The following is a 9,502-nucleotide window of genomic DNA, read 5'->3' on the forward strand; positions in this document are numbered from 1 at the left end:
ATAGGCACTCTTAGGAGAGAAATTATCAGTTAGTTTTGGAACATTGTCCCCTAAAAGGAGACTAAAAGGTGGTAGGTCACACTAATTCAATTAATAACAACCAAGTTAGAACACTACATCAACTTGTCCAAGAAGCAGGCAATAATTTTCCCTCTTTGGAAACAAAACAAAAGCTACCTAGTACCTACCTATACTTTTCCAAACCTTGTTGTAAGTGACAGCTGGTTCATTCAAGAAGGCAATCTCACTGCAGAGTCGAGTTTTTGCTTGCATTAAAATGAAGAAATAAAAAATAAATAAAAAAAGGGCCTGCATTTATCTGTGAAAATATTGTCCCAAAAAGATCAAAGTACATACAGGGAACAATACAAAAAGAATACTAACCCTAGATACTAACAAAAATGAACCATCCTCAACTATTCAGTTATCATTTTAAATTTATCAAGATTGGTACATATATAGGACCGATTTGTCTCAGGGTAAAAGCATTATACACCACCAGAGGTTGCAGACCCACGACAACATCAGATAAATAGAGTAGCAGCTGCAGTTGAATTCCAAGGTTACCCTCCAGCACCCTCACCACATTGATCCACCATCATCAACTTCAAATTTGCCAAGGCAATATCAGTTTCTGCAAAAATAGGTCTGAAAGTTATTTCTGTTGTCGTTCCGCTCAAATCTTTGTTGACGAGCCGAAGAATTATTAGCATCTTCTTCCTGTCGGGTTGAGGTTGAGGTTGAGGTGGAGGTGGAAGTGGAGCCGATAACCTTAAGATAGAAAGCCCAAGATAAGTTTTTTTCCGTTATAGGCCGTTGACCAAATGGGTTTTGTTGTACATATTTTTGAACATTGTTAGCAGACGCTAATCCTTCTAGATAACCCCGAAGGTCACCGCTACGCCCTGTGTCAATTAAAGAACGAGAAAATTCTTTGGCCATCATGCAATAAAGATGGTGCAAATTTAACTCAAACATCAATCTATAAAGGCCACAAATTATAGAAGCTAATAAGATGGAAATTGAACGAGGAATTGTCAACCCCAAGTTTTCACATGCAGGGATGAAATAAAAAACTCAGTATTCAGGGTAATGCAATAAATAATCCAAAAATTTTCAATAATGTATACAAAATATATATATATATATATAGAGAGAGAGAGAGAGAGAGAGAAGGCCAAATAAAAAGGGTTGAGACTCATTCCAAATTTTTGCAACTATCATGCTTTGATAAAATCTGTGAGATTTGAAATTTTGAAGAACCAGGATACATGGCCAAATAGAGTAAAACCTTTCTGCTAAATATATATCATATTTATGGACACAATGCAAGCTAGAAACATCCACAAAATTGAATTTATACCTACACAAACCCCACACCTCTTCAAGAAGATAGTTTGTACTAGCGATTTAATTGTGTGCAACTTACCAAGAGAATTATCTCTGACATCCTTGTACCGATATGGATGGGGGAAGATTGCAGTGTGCATCTAAATATTGGAAAAAGAAAAGATGGAGAGAATACATACTGTGAGAATAAGGGAAATGTTGAAAATGTCAACACATGATGTCAAACAAGAAAGCCCAATACGGAAAGAAAATAAAGCGGAAGGAAAAATGATGAACTCACAGGATTGCGCAAGGCCTTGTATGGAGAATCATCCAACAACAGTGTGTTTGATTCGTTATACACTCCCCTATCCCATGGAAGATCTGGTTCATCCTTTTCCCATAATTTTTTAAGTTCCTTTAGAAGCATGGGCTTCTCTCTGTTCTCAACCGTATTGTAACCCGTATCTGTACAGTGGAACTGATCCTGCACACAAGCCAATGTTTGCGCTATTAAACAAACTGTTGTGCACAGTTAAAGTAACTAAAAATCCAATAGAAGTTGAAAGCAGTAATTGTATTTGTAGCAGAGATTTGCATGGTTTACCCAACAAAAAAGCAAATTGCATTTGGATTTTCCCATAAGAAAATCAAGAACAGATTCCACATTTCTCCTGCAAAAAATTAATAACTACATTGTTAAAGCATATACCAATTAAATTAAAATAAATAACAAATGAACAAGTCAGTCACCAGAAAATGCCCAAAAAAAATAATAATAACAGATTGTAGATAGCAATTTGAAATAAGAAAACAAGGAAATAGTAAATTTCATCAGCCAAAGGTAGAAGAGTACTTAGTTCTAGATGACCAGACACCCACATTGAATCTCTCAAAGCAAAACTGCAGAAAGTCGTCACAAAATGGCCTCTTAAAAACTGGTACAGAAGTGACAATCTAGTCAGATCCAAGCTGTTAGAGAACCGCTAACAAACTTTTAACAAAATTACTTGTCTTAAGAGTACCTGCTTTCTTGGAAATAAATGCATCTGGTTTATATCCAAAAGGCACATACGAAACAATATCAGCAAGTAGTCCATTCACATCAAGGACAAGAAGCTTTTTTCTGAAATTGCCAGTGGCATTTCCTAGTGAAGACCGCAACATCTGTTGAGGCCCATCCTTGCTGATAACAGTTAGGCTAACTTCATCGGTGAATTCACCCAACTGAGACGGTGAAGATATTGCATCTTTTACATCTCCCAACATTTTCTCTGGATAGCCAGATGCAGGAGCTTCATCAGATGGGCTCAAAGAAGTATCTCTCACTGAACTGTCCTGTACAAGCAGTACAGAGGAGTCATCACTGTCCTCGATAAATCCTAAACTGCCTTCCATGGTATCAGAGAACTTTCTCCTTTTCCTCCTACGGATATTTTGTTTCTGTATCTGATAAGTTTGAATACTGTTCACATCAAGAGGAACAACATGAATGCGAGCATGGTCATCATGTTTCTTTATTGAACTATCATCCACACACTTTGGAAAACTATCGAGTTGATCTGCATTTCCAGAAACATAGTTGTCGTCCCCTCTTTCAACAAACTCCGTATTGGTTAGAGAGTGACTAGGCTGATTACCACCCTCCTTGTGGTCTTGATTAATTTCATTACTTTTCGACGCATTACGCCTCTTATTTTGCTCCATCCCTTTCTCCATATCCTGAGATAAAATCACTTCTGCATCATGTTGTGTCATTTCCAGATCTGTACTTAAGCATGTATTGATTGGAGAATGCAGAAAAGAATCTACTTGTGCAGGAGTAATATGAATTGAAAAAGTACCCTCGGGACGATTGTCATCTATATCATTTGTTTCAAGGGAATTATACCTTATCTTCTGATCTTTTGTCTTTTTCTTTTCCGGCCATGAACTCCAGCCCGCATTACATTGGGTCATTTCCAATTCCATCTTTACGCTAGCATCAACTTTATGCCATCTATTAGAATCTTTTTCTGCATGTGTGTTCTCCATTGAAGTAACCTCCGGAAGAAGAAGATTTTTTGTCCTTCTCTTCTCAGGCCATGAACTCCAGTCCGCATTACATTGGGTCATTTCCAAACCACTCTTTAAGCTAACATCTTCTTTAGGCCATATATTAGAATCTTTTTCTGCCTGCGTGTTCTCCATTGAAATAACCTCTGGAAGATGAACATGTTTTGTCTTTTTCTTTTCCGGCCATGAGTTCCAACCCGCATTACATTGGGCCATTTCCAAACCCATCTTTAAGCTAACATCTATTTTAGGCCATACATCAGAATCTTTTTCTGCATGTGTGTTCTCCATTTAAGTAAACTTTGGAAGATGAAGATCTATAACAAAGTTTTGTAGGACATTGTGCCTCCTCTTCTTCTTCTTTCTCTTTCTCTTTTTTCTGCCACGAACATAGGTCTGAATAATAGTATAAGTACGAACGTCTATCTAAGGGAGTTTCCTTTCTAGATTGCCTGCATTCCCATCAACTGCTCCCATGTCCTTTACTTCTTACTTGGAAGATCAAAATCTACAACAAAGTTTTGTAGGACATTGTGCCTCCTCTTCTGCTTCTTTCTCTTTCTCTTTTATGCCACGAACATAGGCCTGAGTAATATTGTAAGCATGAACCTCTATCAAAGGGAGTTTCCTTTCCTGGAGTAGTTTTAGATTTGCTTGAATTCCCAGCAATTGCTCCCGTGTCCTTCAATTCTTACTTGGTATCAACATGTTTTGATACCTGCTTTGCAGCCCTTCTCAAAGCCAGTTGGAGAAAATATAATACAAGAGTGGTTTAAAATCACATCTTCAACGTATAACAATGCAAATAACCAAAAAAGAGTCATAGAATTATTGATCTCCCTGGAGCCACCTTTCCTCGCATGACAAGAACTAAAGAAAAATAAATAAAATAAGTAAATGATAAACGATATGCCATTGTCAACATATTTAACAACAAAACCAATGTTATGAAAACATTTTATACTTTCCTCAGAAGTTTAAACTACAATTTTGATATGGCAAAAGAAGCATCTGAGACAAAATAGATGGAAGAGTGTAACCAAGTGAAGCTCTCATCCATAACCAAAAAAAATCGCAAGAGATCTAGGTGGATATCTCCATTCCACATAAATCTAGAACATAGCATTGTTACACGTTACAATTGAAAGGAATTTACACAATAAACAAACATATAATGACTGAAAAGTTCCCATATGATGTTCAAAGATCTTGCAATCTCATGATTGAAAGCTAAAAAGCACGGACACTTCTAAAAAGGTGACGTATCCGTGTCGTGTCCGTGTCAGACACCGACACTCTTTGGACACTCTTAGGACATGTGCGTCCGACACTCTTCAAAACATGTCCTACATTTTAAATTTTTTTAAAGACCCAGACACTCTTTGGCAGTGGCGGAGCCAAGAAATTAAATCAGCGAGGGCACTTATTCATTACAATATTGAAAATGTTTACAAAAATACTTCACATAAATTTTTCCGATTGATTTCAAGAAAGATAAAAAAATAATAATTATAATAATAATATTATTTGTAACTAGTGTATTATGGACAACATAAAAAAGTCATGGATATAAATTTTAAAATAAATTATATAATGATAAAGTAATTTTTTTATACAAAATCTGAGTAAAAATTCAATATAATAGTAATACCACGTCATCATTGACATGTGATATCACCAACCAATAGTAAAGAAACACATGGAGAATGAACCCCACATGTCAAATGTAATTAACAATCTAATAAATTTCATATCTTTATTGAGATTAATTATGTTTGCAGGTCAATAAAAATAGACATCACTATTATATTGAAATTTTCATAACTAATCTCTTTATTTTCAATCAAAACAACCATTTTCTTCTCATAATTTTAAAAATGTCATTGACATTTCACTCTAAATAATATTTTTATAAATTTTTTTATTTAAAATATTTTATTTATATAAAAAATAAAATTAAAAAAAATCCAAAACCCCGCCGGGGGGGGGGGGGGCCACATGACCCCCTAGACCCTCTTTATCTCTACTCGTGCTCTTTGGATACTTAGAGGACACACGTGTCAATCGCTTAAAGATACGTGTTTATCGGTTAGACACATGTGAAACTAATTATAAGTTTGAACAAAACAACTTAAGATACAATAATAAAACAAAACCCATATAAATTTATAAGAATTAGTGTCATATTGCATTTTTTATTATCTTTGAATGATATATTTATATATGTATTTTTTTTTTGATAAATGATACATAAATATAGGAATGATATATTTATATACATAACATATAATAAATATATAAAACTATATATTTCATGCGTGTCCCTCACGTGTCGTGTCTTGCATTTTTTGAAAATTAACGTGTCGGCGTGTCCATGTCGTGTCACATGTCCGTGTCATGCTTCCTAAATTGATAGTTTTCCACAAGTATGCTTATCACATTGCTTTTAAGTAACTCATATACATAAAACCCAAGTTTCCATTAAATAGCAATCATTAGTGAAAATAAATGTGCTTTTATAGTCTGAGTATGAGTCAAATTCAGGAGTATAAAATGCAACACATGTACATACATCATTACTGGATACCCCTCTATGGAAAGGCTCCTAATTGTAACTATTCTACTGCATCTGCTTATAATCTTGTTGCTGACCAGGAGACCAATGAGCCTGATTGGTCCTGGGTTTGGAAAGTTAAAGTCCCCCAAAAGCTAAAGGGATTCCTTTGGCTTGTGTTAAAAGGGAGGCTTCCTACCAATCACATGAGACTCGTTATTGTTAGAAACATTGCTAATTCTGGCATGTGCCCCAGATGTAATAGCCATGTGGAAGATGTGGATCATCTCATCAGGGGCTGTTTTAAAGCTCAAGATACTTGGGTTGTTAGAGGCAATCAATGGTAGAGAGATGGGATTGATAAGCTTCTCAATGAGTGGGTTAATACTAATATGAAAAGGAAAGAGAAATGTAATGCTAACATACCTTGGACAATAATTTTCATTGTTACTATTTGGCAAATCTGGAAAGACAAACAAAAAGGTTTTTGATAGTCAATCCCAACCCACTTGTAAAAGTGTTGGTTTGATCATCATCTTTGACAATGATATCCTGGAGGCTTTCCACTCCCCTCTTCCACCTCACTATAAAGGCACCCACTTCATTAAATAGTGTTTCCCATGTGCAGGTAAACTCAAACTCAAACTCAACATGGATGCAAGCTCTAGGGGTGATGCAAATCAAGCACGCTATGGTTGCATATTCAGGGATGAGAGTGAAAGCTGGATCTTTGGCTATAATGGTTAGTTGGAAAAATTGCACTAGCCTGGAAGCTGAGATCTGGGCTGTTTTACAGAGGACTAACCATCATCATCAAAAGGGTTTCAGTGAGGTGGAGATTGAAGCAGAATAGGAGATGGCAGTGAATCTCATCAGGGATGGATCTGAACTCTCCGCACTGATCAAATATGCTAGGTTCCTACTCCAGAGAAGCAAATGTTCAATTTCCCACATCTTTAGGGAAAGCAACAAGTAGATGCCATATCCAAGCAAGGAGTTGGAATTGGAGATGACTCTCCAGACTCCATCAGAAGTCTGTTAATCGCAGATTATTGGGTTTCACTATGATAGCACCTAGTCCTCATGTTTTGTAATCCAACTCTTTTCTTTGTCTCTCTTTTTCTCCACTGAATCTTTAAAAAAAATAAGAAAAAATAAGAAGAGTAAACATAGCATTACAGATATTTGAGATCAAATTTCAATAATTGGAAATTTTAAAAGGTGTGCATTTAGTAAAGATTTTAGATTTAGATGTGAATTTGTTTATAAATTTATAACTTGACTTTTAAATGAATTTAGAGTTGTTGAAAAATTTAAAATTTTAGGACAAATTGGTTGATTGGATATATAAAAGGGGTCATGCTATACCATGTCCAAGTTATGACAATTGTGGTGTTGATTACCACAAATGTCATAACTAGATCCTTTTTAGTCATAACTAAAAAAAAATATATAGTCATAATTAAAAATATATATATATAGTCATAACTAAACACCATATAAGGTATCTAACCAAACACTATAAGCAAAATAATCTAACACCACAATAAGTTATAACCGAGTCATAACCAACACTTGAATTGATCATAACCAAAACCACAAAAGTCACCTTTTGTCATTTATTAGACATCATATTGTTGCACATGAATCATGTCTGCTGCTCTTTCTAGTCACAGTCCTATCCTATCACTACACAACAAATATTATTTCAGCAAAATTACTTCATTCACCAAAATAAACATGGGTTAATTTCACTTTTAACTCCTTGTGGGAACCCGAAATGGGTTTGTCCCACATCGGTCTGAGAAGCACCCACAAACCACTTAATAAGTTGACTAACTCCTCCGAACTAGAATGAGGCATTTTCTTAAAAAGAACAAAACCGTGAGGCTTCGGCCAAAGCGGACAATAATGAAGCTGCCAACCCAACCCCACTAGCACAATATTGTCTGCTTTGACTGAAGCCTAACGGTTTTATTCTTCTTTAAAAAAGGCCTCAAGCTAATTAGGAAGAGTTAGTCAGGAATTGTTAGTCAACTTATTAAGTGGGTTGTGGATGAGTCTCAGACCGATGTGGGACAAACACATTTGACTATCACCATTTTTTTTCTATTCCACCCCTAAACTATGAATTTAATCTATTCAATCCCTAAAGTTTCAAACTTTTGTTCATATAGCCCAATTAAAGACAATTGTAACCTAATTTGATAGGCAAAAATGTAAGTTCATAATTTGGACAACTAAAATCCTACAACCAAAGCACCCCCATTAAATTGGTTGTGGGGATGTTTGCTCAAAATTGAAAGAAAAATGAGTGCTTTGTTGTATGGCTTAAGTTATTCAAATTCTGAAATAATCTTTTCTTTTCTTTTTTCTTTTTCTATCAAATTTAGACTTCAACAGTTACTGATTTGTATAATGGTCTCTAAAATCAGATAATTTTTGGGAACTCAAATAGATGAAATTGATAATTTATGGATGAAATATAAATAAAAATAAAAGAAAAAATTAAAATCAACCTAATAGATTAACACTAGCATAATCCAAAACATACCCAGAAAACCCAACAAAGAGGTTAACCCACCACCACTACCACCACCACAAATCAAAGGAAACAGAGAACAATCCAGTTCCATTCCATAACACAACAATTCAATTTGACAGAGAGACAGAGAAACTTAAACATCCGGAACAAACACAATTCAAATTAGAAAGAGAGACAAAGAGAGAGATATGTACCGGTGAATTGAATCTAGAGAGAGAGAGAGAGAGAGAGAGAGAGAGAGATAGACCACTTTCTGCGTATTGGAAATTACAACGCGATCTCAGCGAGGGAGATCAGAGAGAGACAAACAGGACTCGATTTGGGAGTTTTGACAGATCAGAGACTGATTAGATAGAGAGAGAGAGAGAGAGAGAGAAGTCAAAAACTGGTTTGGGAAACAGAGCTCGTGAATGGTAATAATGATTAGAGGGTTCAAGTTGTATCCAAACAAACACCTCCCAAAACATGAGATTTGGGTTTAGTCAGCTTCTAACTATGGTTTTCATTATCTACCTTCTTCCCAAACGAGGGTCCAAAGAAAATGGAGTGTTTGTTCAAAACAAAACAAAAATGGATTTCATTTGGAAAAACAAAAAAACTAAGGACTTAGAATTTGAGACTACAAATGTATCCAAAATTGGATTTGAATGGTAAAAATTAAATTGATGAAGTGTAAAGTTTATATATGAAATAAATCTAAATCATTTATGTGAAATTCTAAATAATTTCTAAATTTTATATCTGGATTTATAGCATTATTATTGAAAAAAAGGTTCAAATTTGTGCACCTCTCATTTACAATCTTCGCATAAAGGAAAGGGGATATGAATGCAATCATAAAAATATGGATGCTAAAATAATATTTAAAAATATGTAAAAACAAATATTAAAATTAAAATGTATAAAAAAAATGGTATAAAAACGTGTAAAAATATTTTATAATTTATGAAATAAAATTTTTAACCGTATATTGCCATTAATGATAGTCGAGCTTGAGTTCTCATTAGCATTTAGCATTA

General features: G+C 34.8%; 1 protein-coding gene across 16 annotated transcripts; it reads right to left on the reverse strand.

The window, feature by feature from the left end:
- Positions 1-293: 293 nt before the first annotated feature.
- Positions 294-9,297, reverse strand: LOC114262914 (uncharacterized). Of its 16 annotated transcripts, none has more exons than XM_082866664.1 (10): positions 8,678-9,066; positions 7,548-7,627; positions 6,365-7,071; positions 3,221-4,115; positions 2,355-3,051; positions 2,186-2,267; positions 1,937-2,003; positions 1,631-1,816; positions 1,430-1,490; positions 294-905 (listed from the first exon to the last, which is right to left on the reverse strand). In XM_082866664.1, exons 4-10 carry the CDS (start codon positions 3,257-3,259, stop codon positions 628-630), a joined length of 1,410 nt encoding a protein of 469 aa, XP_082722790.1. In that variant the 5' UTR covers positions 3,260-4,115; positions 6,365-7,071; positions 7,548-7,627; positions 8,678-9,066; the 3' UTR covers positions 294-627. The 16 variants fall into 16 exon arrangements, with proteins under 16 accessions (XP_082722790.1, XP_082722786.1, XP_082722791.1 ...); XM_082866660.1 differs by having other exon boundaries at positions 3,221-4,254; XM_082866665.1 differs by lacking the exon at positions 7,548-7,627.
- Positions 9,298-9,502: the final 205 nt, after the last annotated feature.

This window comes from Camellia sinensis, chromosome 4 (assembly GCF_055761805.1).
Source record: "Camellia sinensis isolate YWXY chromosome 4, ASM5576180v1, whole genome shotgun sequence".
Lineage (NCBI taxonomy): Eukaryota > Viridiplantae > Streptophyta > Magnoliopsida > Ericales > Theaceae > Camellia > Camellia sinensis.

Coding starts and splice junctions, on each gene's coding strand:
- LOC114262914 (XM_028203361.2), bottom strand. CDS start 3,675: ATGGAGAACACACATGCAGAAAAAGATTCTGATGTATGGCCTAAAATA. Junction 2,268..2,354: donor ATTTATTTCCAAGAAAGCAG/GTACTCTTAAGA, acceptor CTTCTGTACCAG/TTTTTAAGAGGCCATTTTGT. Junction 1,817..1,936: donor GCAATTTGCTTTTTTGTTGG/GTAAACCATGCA, acceptor GCTTGTGTGCAG/GATCAGTTCCACTGTACAGA.